This window comes from Macaca fascicularis, chromosome 8, assembly GCF_037993035.2.
Source record: "Macaca fascicularis isolate 582-1 chromosome 8, T2T-MFA8v1.1".
Taxonomy (NCBI): domain Eukaryota; kingdom Metazoa; phylum Chordata; class Mammalia; order Primates; family Cercopithecidae; genus Macaca; species Macaca fascicularis.
In genome coordinates this window covers 129,395,521-129,409,818 of record NC_088382.1, presented here as the reverse complement: position 1 = coordinate 129,409,818, position 14,298 = coordinate 129,395,521, and the positions used below count along the sequence as shown (strand labels likewise).

Sequence of the window (14,298 nt, the reverse complement as noted above, 5' to 3'; positions counted from 1 at the left end):
AGATTTTATTTTATCAGATTTTTTTTAGGTTGTACAGTAAAAAGCTTCAGTAGCCAAATAGCTAAAGGTTTTGTTTGTTCATTTTCTAGAAATGCTAAAATAACTTGCATGTTGGGAAAGCAATGTAGGGGACACTTTGAATACATTTTCTATACTGTCAATCTTTTTTCTAGATTTTGGTTCCCTTGTGTTGATTCATACTCTGAATTGTGTACATGGAAATTAGAATTTACAGTAGATGCTGCAATGGTTGCTGTTTCTAATGGCGATTTGGTGGAGACAGTGTATACCCATGATATGAGGAAGAAAACTTTCCATTATATGCTTACCATTCCTACAGCAGCGTCAAATATCTCCTTGGCCATTGGACCATTTGAAATACTTGTAGATCCATACATGCATGAGGTAAGTCAGAGAGCTCTCCCCTCTTACTCTTCTCCTGGCCTTTTACTGCTTTTAAAAAGATGGATATTGACTGGGTGCAGTGGCTCACGCCTGTAATCCCAGCACTTTGGGAGGCCAAGGCATGCGGATCACGAGGTCGGGAGATCGATCCTGGCCAACACAGCAAAACCCGATCATTACTAAAAATACAAAAACTTAGCCAGGCATGGTGGTGGGCACCTGTAGTCCTAACTACTTGGGAGGCTGAGGCAGGAGAATGGCTTGAACCCGGGAGGCAGAGCTTGCATTGAGCTAAGGTTGCGCCACTGCACTCCAGCCTGGGCAACAGCCTGAGACTCTGTCTCAAAAAATAAATAAATAAATAAGTTTCCTTATCTGATATATATAATGATGTGAATTCTTGAATGAATTTCTTTTAAAATGTTGTATTTAAATTTCAGATTATTTTCCAACAGAGTCTTAGCATTTCAAAAGAGCTTCAGTTATTTAGAGTATAGGTTGATTTCTGTAACTAATTCTGTTCATTACTAATGTCATCTTTTTGTTTATCATGTTTTTGAATGTTGTGGTCCCATCTCTGGTATGTAAAATATTGTAAATTCAAAATTAAAGAGGAAGATTTATTCTCTCTTCAACCTATACAGAGGAAAATAGACAGTTAGAAACCCAGTTAGCATACTCAGGAAGACTTCTAGTTTCTTCCCAGCACATATCTTATCATAATTCATTTATCAATTGACAGGCCAAATAGCAGTTTTAGGCCTCCCCAAGCATGAGACTTCTGCTGATTAGAAAATGATTTATTAGTTGTTACCTCTCTTCTTTAGTCTCAACTTAGGTTTTTTTTTTTTTTTTTTTTTTCTTTTTAAAGAAATATATAAACATGTAATTTGACCATGTATATCTCAACAGCATTTCTTTTAGTCATGTGAATAAAAATTGAGGGCAGCAGGCTTTCAATGAGCTCCTCAGTTTGCCTTTTATATTTTCTTTGCTGAAATTCACAGGATTTGTAAAATCACTCATGGAAAAGATTCAGGATATTTTGTGTTGGTTTTGCTTATGTTGTCTTAACAATGACTCTTTTGGGGAGGGGGGAGGGATTGCATTGGGAGTTATACCTGATGTAAATGACGAGTTGATGGGTGCAGCACAGCAACATGGCACAAGTATACATATGTAACAAACCTGCACGTTATGCACATGTACCCTACAACTTAAAGTATAATAATAATAAATATTATTATTATTTGATTACAACGGCTTCACACTCCTGCGTGAAACCTTACATGGTTGTTCTAGTCAGTGATCTGTGTCATTGTTGATGGCACTCATGTGGCACAGTATCGGGGGAACCAGCCCCCAGTATTTCAGTGTAGGTTCTTTTCTATTTTCCCTAAGTGTCAGCTGGTCTGAGAAATAAAGAGAAAGCGTACAAAAGAGACAAATTTTACAACTGGGCCTCTGGGGATGACATCACCTATTGGTAGGTTCCATGATGCCCCTTGAGCTGCAAAACCAGGAAGTTTTTATTAGGGATTTCAAAAGGGGAAGGGGGTACAAACAGGGAGTGAGTCACAAAGATGACATGCTTCAAAGGGTAATAAAAGATCACAAGGGTAGAAGGACAGAGCAAGATCACAAGGCCAGGGTGAAATTAGAATTACTGATGAGGTTCCATGTCCTGTTGGGCACGCATTGGCACTGATAAACATCTTAACAGGAAACAGGGTTCGAGAGCAGACAACTGGTCTGACTAGAATTTGCCAGGCTGGAATTTCCTAATCCTAGCAAGCCTGAGGGTACTGCAGGAGACTAGGGCGTATTTCATCCCTTATCATCAACCGCATAAGACAAAGACACTCCTAGAGTGGCCATTTAGAGGCCTCCCCCTGGGAATGCATTCCTTTCCCAGGGTTATTCCTTACTGGGGAAAGAATTCCGCGATATTTCTCTTATTTGCTTTCTGCAAGAAGAGAAATATGACTTTGTTCTGCCCGGCCCCACAGGCAGTCAGACTTTATGGTTTTCTCCCTTGTTCCCTGGAAATTGCTGTTACCCTGTTCCTTTTTAGGATACCAAGATTTCATATTGTTCAAACACACATGTTTTACAAACAATCTGTGCAGATAATGCAATCATCACAGGGTCCTGAGGCGACATACATCCTCAGCTTACGAAGATGACGGGATTAAGAGATTAAAGACAGACATAGGAAATTTAAGAGTATTGATTGAGGAAGTGATAAATGTCCACGAAATCTTCACAGTTTATGTTCAGAGATTGCAGTAAAGACAGGCGTAAGAAATTATAAAAGTATTAATTTGGGGAACTAATAAATGTCCATGAAATCTTCACAATTTATGTTCTTCTGCCGTGGCTTCAGCTAGTCTGTCCGTTCAGGGTCCCTGACTTCCTGCAACAGCACAGATCACAGTAAGACATAGCATACAATAATTGTGTGACCAAAGTGAGATGTAACCTAATTAAAAAAACCAGAGTTACTATTTCTGTTGCAGGCATTTTTTAATCTCCTAACTGCCATTAAGTTTTTCTGCAGTTTTTGGTATGTAATTGAAATATTAGAGGGGGACTACAGTAATTATTTTTTATATGCAGATAATATGATTAACATTAACAGATGATAAGATGCATTATTATAACATGCATTATTCACTAGATTAGATATTTATGAATAAGAAGTATGTTTATAATAAGCCTTTGAAATTTAAATCTTTCTTATTATGTGTACATATGAGAAAAAATTTTAATTGAATTTGGAACCAGAGTTATATTTTAGTTGGTCTAAGCATTCCACAGACTTATAATACACCATGAATTTAATTTTTAAGTACAATTAATATTTTATAAATGTGATCAGTAAAAGTAATCACTATTTTCACATTTTCTTTTTTTTTTTTTAAATTTATTTATTATTATTATACTTTAAGTTGTAGGGTACATGTGCATAATGTGCAGGTTTGTTACGTATGTATACTTGTGCCATGTTGGTGTGCTGCACCCATCAACTCATCATTTACATCAGGTATAACTCCCAATGCAATCCCTCCCCCCTCCCCCCTCCCCATGATAGGCCCCTGTGTGTGATGTTCCCCTTCCTGAGTCCAAGTGATCTTATTGTTCAGTTCCCACCTATGAGTGAGAACATGCGGTGTTTGGTTTTCTGTTCTTGTGATAGTTTGCTAAGAATGATGGTTTCCAGCTGCATCCATGTCCCTACAAAGGACGCAAACTCATCCTTTTTGCTGGCTGCATAGTATTCCATGGTGTATATGTGCCACATTTTCTTAATCCAATCTGTCACTGATGGACATTTGGGTTGATTCCAAGTCTTTGCTATTGTGAATAGTGCTGCAATAAACATACGTGTGCATGTGTCTTTATAGCAGCATGATTTATAATCCTTTGGGTATATACCCAGTAATGGGATGGCTGGGTCATATGGTACATCTAGTTCTAGATCCTTGAGGAATCGCCATACTGTTTTCCATAATGGTTGAACTAGTTTACAATCCCACCAACAGTGTAAAAGTGTTCCTATTTCTCCACATCCTCTCCAGCACCTGTTGTTTCCTGACTTTTTAATGATCGCCATTCTATCTGGTGTGAGATGGTATCTCATTGTGGTTTTGATTTGCATTTCTCTGATGGCCAGTGATGATGAGCATTTTTTCATGTGTCTGTTGGCTGTATGCATGTCTTCTTTTGAGAAATGTCTGTTCATATCCTTTGCCCACTTTTTGATGGGGTTGTTTGTTTTTTTCTTGTAAATTTGTTTGAGTTCTTTGTAGGTTCTGGGTATTAGCCCTTTGTCAGATGAGTAGATTGCAAAAATTTTCTCCCATTCTGTAGGTTGCCTGTTCACTCTGATGGTAGTTTCTTTTGCTGTGCAGAAGCTCTTTAATTTAATGAGATCCCATTTGTCAATTTTGGCTTTTGCTGCCGTTGCTTTTGGTGTTTTAGACATGAAGTCTTTGCCCATGCCTATGTCCTGAATGGTACTACCTAGGTTTTCCTCTAGGATTTTTATGGTATTAGGTCTAACATTTAAGTCTCTAATCCATCTTGAATTAATTTTCATATAAGGAGTAAGGAAAGGATCCAGTTTCAGCTTTCTACTTATGGCTAGCCAATTTTCCCAGCACCATTTATTAAATAGGGAATCCTTTCCCCATTTCTTGTTTCTCTCAGGTTTGTCAAAGAGCAGATGGCTGTAGATGTGTGGTATTATTTCTGAGGACTCTGTTCTGTTCCATTGGTCTATATCTCTGTTTTGGTACCAGTACCATGCTGTTTTGGTTACTGTAGCCTTGTAGTATAGTTTGAAGTCAGGTAGCGTGATGCCTCCAGCTTTGTTCTTTTGACTTAGGATTGTCTTGGAGATGCGGGCTCTTTTTTGGTTCCATATGAACTTTAAAGCAGTTTTTTCCAATTCTGTGAAGAAACTCATTGGTAGCTTGATGGGGATGGCATTGAATCTATAAATTACCTTGGGCAGTATGGCCATTTTCACGATACTGATTCTTCCTATCCATGAGCATGGTATGTTCTTCCATTTGTTTGTGTCCTCTTTTATTTCACTGAGCAGTGGTTTGTAGTTCTCCTTGAAGAGGTCCTTTACATCCCTTGTCAGTTGGATTCCTAGGTATTTGATTCTCTTTGAAGCAATTGTGAATGGAAGTTCATTCCTGATTTGGCTCTCTGTTTGTCTGTTACTGGTGTATAAGAATGCTTGTGATTTTTGCACATTAATTTTGTATCCTGAGACTTTGCTGAAGTTGCTTAATAAAATACTGGCAAACCGGATTCAGCAACACATCAAAAAGCTTATCCACCATGATCAAGTGGGCTTCATCCCTGGGATGCAAGGCTGGTTCAACATTCGCAAATCAATAAACATAATCCAGCATATAAACAGAACCAAAGACAAGAACCACATGATTATCTCAATAGATGCAGAAAAGGCTTTTGACAAAATTCAACAGCCCTTCATGCTAAAAACGCTCAATAAATTCGGTATTGATGGAACGTACCTCAAAATAATAAGAGCTATTTATGACAAACCCACAGCCAATATCATACTGAATGGGCAAAAACTGGAAAAATTCCCTTTGAAAACTGGCACAAGACAGGGATGCCCTCTCTCACCACTCCTATTCAACATAGTGTTGGAAGTTCTGGCTAGGGCAATTAGGCAAGAGAAAGAAATCAAGGGTATTCAGTTAGGAAAAGAAGAAGTCAAACTGTCCCTGTTTGCAGATGACATGATTGTATATTTAGAAAACCCCATTGTCTCAGCCCAAAATCTCCTTAAGCTGATAAGCAACTTCAGCAAAGTCTCAGGACATTTTCACATTTTCTTTCAGCATCTTTAAATTATTAAAGAATAGATTTATGAGAACATTTATTTATAATTGAGATATTTAGGAAATTTACAATATTAAAGGTAACTGTTTCATTTAGATGATCTTCCTTGCTTCTTCTTTTCAGGTTACTCATTTTTGTTTGCCCCAACTTCTTCCATTGCTGAAACATACCACATCATACCTTCATGAAGTCTTTGAATTTTATGAAGAAATTCTTACGTGTCGATACCCATACTCCTGTTTTAAGACTGTCTTCATTGATGAGGCTTATGTTGAAGTGGCTGCTTATGCTTCCATGAGCATTTTTAGGTTGGTATCTCTTCATATTTGAAATGCCTAAATTAAGGTAATGATATGAAGAAAAGTTACTGATTTTGTGGTCAATTTTAAGACGAGCTTTGACCTTTTTTCTCCAATTTAAATGTGATTGGCTTTGTAGAAAATTTGGTTTTTCAAATTTGTAAATGTAGAAAAACATGAAGACAAGAATTTTGAGATAACTCAAAAGGCTCATCTTCATCCAGAATTAACTAATATTAATATTTTCCCCATTTTAGTCTTGTTTTCGTGAATTCTTTAAAAATTGTACAAATTATTGTATGACTAGTATGAATTTTTTTCTAGCACTATTTAAAAATGTACTGATATTGTCAGAAATTTACTGATATCATCAGTGGAAAATGTTGTGTTCTTTGTTTTGAGCAAAAGTTACTAAGATGAGGAATTTTAACTAAATTTTGAAAAGATTAGAAAGCTGGGATAATTTTTTTTTCTATTTTATATCTAACTTCTGTTGTTTTAAAAGTGGAATTATTTTATTTTCACTGAATAAGTATTTATTTCTTGGTTATAATGAGCTTTCTTCTCTTTTAAATTCCAGCACGAATCTTTTACACAGTGCCATGATTATAGATGAGACACCTTTGACTAGAAGGTGTTTAGCCCAGTCCTTGGCCCAGCAGTTTTTTGGATGTTTCATATCTAGAATGTCTTGGTGAGTAACCTGAAAGTTCATACTACTGAGAAAAGAATCAAGTTTATTTTTCTTTTCTTTTCCTGCATTTAAGCTGACCTTTGCCCTAATTGCAGATAGCTAGTTTAAGAGACACTGTTCTAGATGTATTTAAAGAAAAATGATTGTAAGTTTCATCCTAACTTTTTGGACATGAAATCAATGTAATCACTTCTGTGGTTTATAAGGTAAGATTTTGGTAAGACGGTGTCTTAAAGAACCAAATGAATTCTGTAAATAAAAGAACATAAATGTACAGAAAACTGTTGTTAGAATTTTGATGTCAGTGTTCAAAGCAATTGGAAATAACTTAATATTTAATGTAAAATAGTGCTCCTCTGCAGTATTAATAATTATTTAGGGATTTGCCTACTATTGCTCAGCTTTGTACCAGTTTGTTGAAAGAAATGAAAGGTATAAATGCTCTTTCTTTTCTTTTTTATTAACTTGAGGATGATTTAGAAGATAACAGAAAAATTAAGATTATAATTGTGAACATTCTATACTATATAGAGTATATAAATCTTGGTTTTCTTTTTTCGCCTGCTGGAGTGGAGAGGGCAGAGGCTAAACATAGATCTCTTGATTTGTAATTTTCCTAAATCCACATGTAGAAGTTTCATTAAAGAATAGTGCTTGGAACGTAGTAGGCAAAATATGGGTGGCTGGCTGGATGTATGGATGGATGGATGGGGTGGGTGGATGGATAGATGGATGAGTATACAAATGACTAAATGAGTGAGTGATGTTAATTGCCATTTTTCTAGAGAAAGCAACAAAAATGAATGAAGCAATTAAACTTTAGGTTTTAGAATGTCATTATTAATGTAATGCATGGGATTGGCAATAATAGCATGTGGACTTTTAGAATTCAACAGTATAGTCCTGACTATGAGCAAGTATTTCCCTAGAGGCAAAGACAGTAAGAACAGAGTTGGGCAGGAGGGAAGCAGCACTGTCAGAGTAGAACATATACTCTAGTAATTTATACCTGAAGCAAGACTGTAAAGCAGTCTCATAATTAATGGTAAAGGCAGGTGTGAATAAGGTATAATGAATGGGCAAGCAGAACTCAGCCAGAGGAAGTTGGGGAACCTAATGATTTGTTAATAATTTTCATTTTCTTTATGAAGGCAGGGAAATACACACTACACTTATTCCATTATCCTCTTCGACATTTTCTGAGGAGTTTTTATGATTAAAAGTAATCTGTACTTTGACTTTTTGCTCAGGTCTGATGAATGGGTGCTGAAGGGAATTTCAGGCTATATCTATGGACTTTGGATGAAAAAAACTTTTGGTGTTAATGAATACCGCCATTGGATTAAAGAGGTAATGACAGCTAGATCCCTCATCCACTTACAAGTCAGTAAGACTGTTAATGTTCTCCTGATTTCCAGGTCTCATGTCCTCCATTTTTAATGACTGTAAAATACTTCAAAATACTACTTGAAAATCCCTAATTTTTCCCAGCAAAATGGGAATCGATTTACTGAGAAAGACTAATGGTCTATTTTATCTAATCTCCATTGTCAACATTGGCCCCTAAAAACATTTTTTCCTCTATGGAAGAGAATATTTAAGTTCCTTAAACATCAGATTGGTTGTTAGGTATGTCCCAGCTCCTTTTAGTAGTCATTTGTAATTGTGCTTCCTAAATTTGTTTAGCTTTGTGACCTTAATCTTTCCAAGTCTCATCTGTTTCTTGAGGGCAGTCGTAGTGTCTGCCTATGGGCAGAGATTATTAGACATTATACATGTAATGTGCATGATGCTTTGCACATATTAACTGCTTATATTCTGGCTAGGCCTTGAATGCATTTGTGTTGTCATTTCATGTCTTTTTTTTTTTTTTTTTTTTAACAATTTAAAGATTTGGCCAAAAATATAACATCAATTGTATTTTACTTAGCACATTCTGGTCATATACATAAACATTTTAATCATATCATGCTTAGTGTCTTCCTTCTCAGATGGAAAAATTGCAGCCTTTAATATCTTTATTAAACAAACCTTATCATCTTCCCCTTATTCTCATTTTACATATTATTATCATCCAAGAGTAAACTCAAGCCAAAAAGTTAATTTTCGAATACTTTAAACATCTAGAGCTATTAAGGTATTTGTACATCTATAACTGAAGGAGTCTCTTCTTTATTTCAGAAACTATTAAAGAAGAAGAAGAGAATAACACAACACTTAAAATGTTTCAGGCACTGTTACCAATGTTTTATAAATATTAATGAACCTAATTCTCCTAACTACCTTGCTATTATTCCCATTTTATAGATGAAGAAACTGAGGCACAGAAAGAAAGGTTAAATTATGTGGTCAAAGTATACAGCTAGTAAGTAGTAGGCCCAGGATTCTAGCTTGGCTTTTAGTTTCTTCCCTATGCTGTTTGCCACTTTTCTATACTACATCTATATTATTTAAAGCAGTTATGAGTTTCCAATGTTGCAGGAAGTCAGGGACCCCGAATGGAGGGACCGACTGGAGCTGCAGCAGAGGAACATAAATTGTGAAGATTTCATTTTAATATGGACATTTATCAGTTCCCAAATAATACTTTTATAATTTCTTATGCCTGTCTTTACTTTAATCTGTTAATCCTGTTATCTTCATAAGCTGAGGATGTACGTCACCTCAGGACCACTGTGATAATTGTGTTAACTGTACAAATTGATTGTGAAACCTGTGTTTGAACAAAATGAAATCGGTGCACCTTGAAAAAGAACAGAATAACAGTGATTTTTTAGGGAACAAGGGAAGACAACCATGAGGTGTGACTGCCTGTGGGGTCGGGCAAAAAGAGCCATATTTTTATTCTTGCAGAGAGCCTATAAACAGACATGCAAGTAGGGAAGATATCGCTAAATTCTTTTTGTAGCAAGGAATATTAATATTAATACCCTGGGAAAGGAATGCATTCCTGTGGGGGAAGGTCTATAAACGGCCACTCTGGGAACGTCTGTCTTATGTGGTTGAGATAAGGACTGGGATATGCCCTGGTCTCCTGCAGGACCCCCAGGCTTACTAGGGTGGGGAAAAATTCCGCCCTGGTAAATTTGTGGTCAGACTGGTTCTCTGTTCTCGGACCCTGTTTTCTCTTATTTAAGATGTTTATCAAGACAATACATGCACTGCTGAGCGTAGACCCTTATCAGTAGTTCTGCTTTTGCCCTTTGCCTTGTGACCTTTGTTGGACCCTTATCAGTAGTTCTGCTTTTGCCTTTTGTGCTATTCCCTCAGAAGCATATGATCTTTTTTAGACCCTTACTAGCCTTTTGCCCTTTGACGCATGTGATCTTTGTACCTACTCCCTGTTCTTACACTCCCTCCCCTTTTAAAACCCTTAATAAAAACTTGCTGGTCTGAGACTCAGGTCGGCATCATAGTCCTACTGATATGTGATGTCACCCTCGGCGGCCCAGCTGTAAAATTCTTCTCTTTATACTGTCTCTCTTTATTTCTCAGCTGGCCGACACTTATGGAAAATAGAAAGAACCTATGTTGAAATATTGAAGGCGGGTTCCCCCAATATTCCAGCACAATTGTGGTAGTGTTTTTTTTTCACTTATGCTTTTCTTTTTTTTTGAGACGGAGTCTCACTCTGTTGCCCAGGCTGTAGTGCAGTGGCACAATCTTGGCTCACTGCAACCTCTGCGTCTGGGTTTAAGTGATTCTTCTACCTTAGCCTCCTGAGAGCTGGAATTATAGGCACCTGCCATCATGCCCGGCTAATTGTTTGTATTTTTAGTAGAGACGTGGTTTTACCATGTTGGCCAGGATGGTCTCGAACTCCTGACCTCATGATCCACTCGCCTCAGCTTCCCGAAGTGCTGGGATGGATTACAGGTGTGAGCCACTGTGCCCACCTTCACTTATGCTTTTTTTTTATTTTAATTAACCAGGCATGGTGGCATGTGCCTGTAGTTCCAGCTTCTTGGAAGGCTGAGTTGGGAGGATCACCTAAGCCAAGGTAGTTAAGGCTGCGGTAAGCCATAATCAGCTACTGAACTCCAGCCTGTGTTACAGAGTAAAACCCTGTCTCAAAACAAAACAAAAAACAACCCCCTGCACCTGCTTTTTTTTTTTTCTGTTTAAAAAAAAATCCCTTTTTTTAAAGTTCGATTTATGTCATGTTAGAGAAGACTGGAGAAGTTTAAAATGATGGATTCCTGACATAATTTATTCCCATTCCTTTTTACTCGCCTGAATTCCTTGAAGCAAAATACAGAGAAGGAAAAAATAAACTTGGAGACAGCTCAGAGAGATTGAGAACAGCCATAAGAAAAAGTTGCCAGGCTGCTGTCCAGCCCTGAAGTCACAAAGTAGGGAAGTCTTTGGCTTTTGTCATTCTGCCAGTTACATGGGCTGCTTTATTTATAAGAACATAAACTACTCTTTAAATACATTTCACTTATTTTAAGAAATTTACATCTGGTTTTAGGAAATGAGAATTCAGTTTAATTCTAAAATTTGGTATGTAAAAAAATGTTACTTTACAAATTTTACTGACTCCTATTTTTATATATTTTTTAGGAGCTAGACAGAATTGTGGCATATGAACTGAAAACTGGTGGAGTTTTACTACATCCCATATTTGGTGGAGGAAAAGAGAAGGATAAGTATGTTTATTGTTCAGAGATGATATTATAAATCTTGACTATATATGAAAATTATTTCATTTAAGAGCTAAATAGTATTTCATTGTACCTCAGAATTTAACCTTTTTGTTTATTGCTGTCCTTTGCTAAAGCTTACAAACTCATAAAGCTCTTAGGGTTGGAAGTAATAAGTAAAATATAAAAATAATTTTTAAAATGTCAGATTGATTAAAGTATTTTAAGTTTTAATATGCCACATTTAAAAAAAAATTTTTATTGTTTTTTTAAGTGAGATCTCACATTGTTACCCAGGCTGATCTCAAACTCTTGGGCTCGAGCAATCCTCCTGCCTTAACCAATATGCTACATTTTGAAGGAGATGTGTGATACCACTTGCCATAGTTTGTTTATGCTACTATAACAAAGTACCACAGACTGGGCAATAATATAAACAATAGAAATTTACTTCTTGTTCTGAAGGCTGGGAAGTTCCAGATTGAGGCACTGGGAGGATTGGTGTCTGGTGAGGGCTGCTCTCCACACCTAGTTGGCACCTAGTCGCTGCGTCCTCCAGCGGGGAAGAATGTTGTGTCCTCACAAGGTGGAAGGGATGGCAGGGCAAGAGAACACTCCCTTCAGCCTGGAGCCTTTTTAGAGGGCGCTAATCCCATTTATGAGGGTAGATCCCTGATGACTTAATCACATCCCAAAGGCCACCCCTCTTAAAACTGTTGCATTGGGGTTTAAGTTTCAATATGAATTTTGGAGGGGGCACCATCATTCAAACAAACCATAGCACCACTCGTACACTGTGAGAGTATAGTTCAATACAGTGTTTCTGATGGGGAATTTAGTGTGGTACTAATCAGAATTGTACAATGGGTAATTTTTAGATGCAGCAATTCTTCTAGGTATGTGATCATGTAGATATTCTTGTGGCCCAGCATGGGAGCTTATGCCTGTAACCCCAGCATTTTGGGAGGCTGGGCAGGTGGACCACCAGAGTTCAGGAGTTTGACACCAGCCTGGCCAACATGACAAAACCCCATCTCTACCAAAAAATACAAAAATTAGCCAGGCATGGTGGCAGGTGCCTGGTCTGAACTACTCTGGAGGCTGAGGCAAGAGAATCGCTTGAACCCAGGAGGCAGAGGTTGCAGTGAGCCTAGATTGTGCCACTGCACTTCGACCTGGGGACAAGAGGGAGACTCTATCCGCTTCCCCCCCAAAAAGAAATTCTTCTTCAGGCATTTATCATACAGAAATATTTGCACATGTGTAAAAAGATATTCACCATAGCATTATTTTGTCTAGTGATAATTTGTAAACAACTTAAATGTTCATGTATGTCATAAATATTTTCTAGACTATCTTTCTCTAAATGTATGATCCTTTTCATTATGTCAAAAATTTTTATTTTTACATAGTCATTGTGGTCTTTATATCTTCCAGATTTTATATTTTTTCTTAGGAAAGTTTTTCCCATTCCAAAATTATAAAGAGAAATTTTTTCCTTCATTTCTTTTAGTACTTTTTTAATGGTTTTTGTTTTATATATATAATCAATCCTTAATATACATTTGTGCATGCTTCAGTGTTGGGATATTTATTGGAATTGCATTGATCGTATTGACAAATTTGGGGAGAATGCAAGTATTTACAGTATTGTATCTTCCCATCTAGGAGCTTGCTATTTGTTTCTTTTTATTCAGATTTTCCTTTATGTCCTTAAGTAAAACTTCATAATTTTCTTCCAGTTAAGTTTATTTTTAAATGTTTCTTAGTACTAAGGAAATTGTTTATATATTCCCATGAGGTTTTTTTGGGTATTTTCTTGATGTGGTCATGAAATTTATTGTTTATTAATAGTCAAATTTGCTGTATTAGGTAAATGTGTTTATTTTTTTTAGTCCAGCTTCCCATCTACACTTTTCAATAAAGCATCCACATACGCTGTCCTGGGAATACTACACTATGTTTCAGTGTAAAGCCCACCTTGTGATGAGATTGATTGAAAATAGGATCAGTATGGAATTTATGCTACAGGTAAGTATTAAAGTTAAGAACTTAACAATGGTAAATAAATATCTGTATGTGTGCAACCTGAATATGTTTCTGTAGAATAGGAGTCAGGACATCTGGATATATAGTTTTGTCTGCCCACTAAGCAACCTGTGCTTTATATTTGCATTTCCTCAGATGTAGAATGGATATCAATACCAGAACAACTTAGCACATGATTTTTATGAAGACAGAATGTAGTGGTTGGGCATGGCATCTCATGCCTATAATCCCAGCACTTTGGGAGGCTGAGGTGGGATGATTGCTTGAGGCCAGGTGTTCGAGACTAGCCTGGGCAATGTGATAAGACCCCATCTAAAAAAAATTTATATTACAAAGTCAGGCATAGTGGCATGATTCTGTAGTCCCACCTTCTTGGGAGGTGGAGGCAGGAGGATTGCTTGAGTCCAGGAGGTTGAAGCGGCAGTGAGCTATGACTGTGCCACTTCACACCAGCCTGGGCGACAGAGCGAGACTCTGTCTCAAGAGAAAAAAAAATTAGAATTGTCGGGATGAAAGTAAAACATATCTATGCATATGAATTTGTGTTCTGCATTATATTAAAGATGAAATGCCACTTTAAACTGTTTTCAATAGAAAAATGTAAACCAATATAAAAAATGTTTGTTTTTGCTATTGCTAAATTTTGCCATATATTTTAAGCAAGTTTCAGTGTAAATAGTTGTGATTTAGTAGTTGAGAGTGGAAACCAAATGTTCAGCCATTTTTTTTCATTGATAACATTCTTAGAGGCAGGTAAAAAATAATTTTTTTAAAGCATTTTAAGTTTGCTATAAAGTTCAGTTTCTTTAATCTTTCTTTC

General features: G+C 36.7%; 1 protein-coding gene across 10 annotated transcripts in view; it reads left to right on the top strand.

Annotated features, from left to right (window-relative positions):
• TAF2 (TATA-box binding protein associated factor 2) overlaps nt 1-14,298 on the top strand; it is a 107,160-nt gene that overhangs the window by 29,649 nt on the left and 63,213 nt on the right. For 9 of the 10 annotated variants that reach the window (XM_073999352.1, XM_065519560.1, XM_065519561.1 and 6 more), the window contains 6 exons: nt 174-405; nt 5,917-6,101; nt 6,673-6,786; nt 8,037-8,136; nt 11,350-11,435; nt 13,325-13,460. In XM_073999352.1, the coding sequence (XP_073855453.1) occupies nt 174-405; nt 5,917-6,101; nt 6,673-6,786; nt 8,037-8,136; nt 11,350-11,435; nt 13,325-13,460 (853 nt within the window). The remainder of the gene's footprint in view (nt 1-173; nt 406-5,916; nt 6,102-6,672; nt 6,787-8,036; nt 8,137-11,349; nt 11,436-13,324; nt 13,461-14,298) is intronic. The other variant, XM_073999355.1, reaches the window with a different exon arrangement.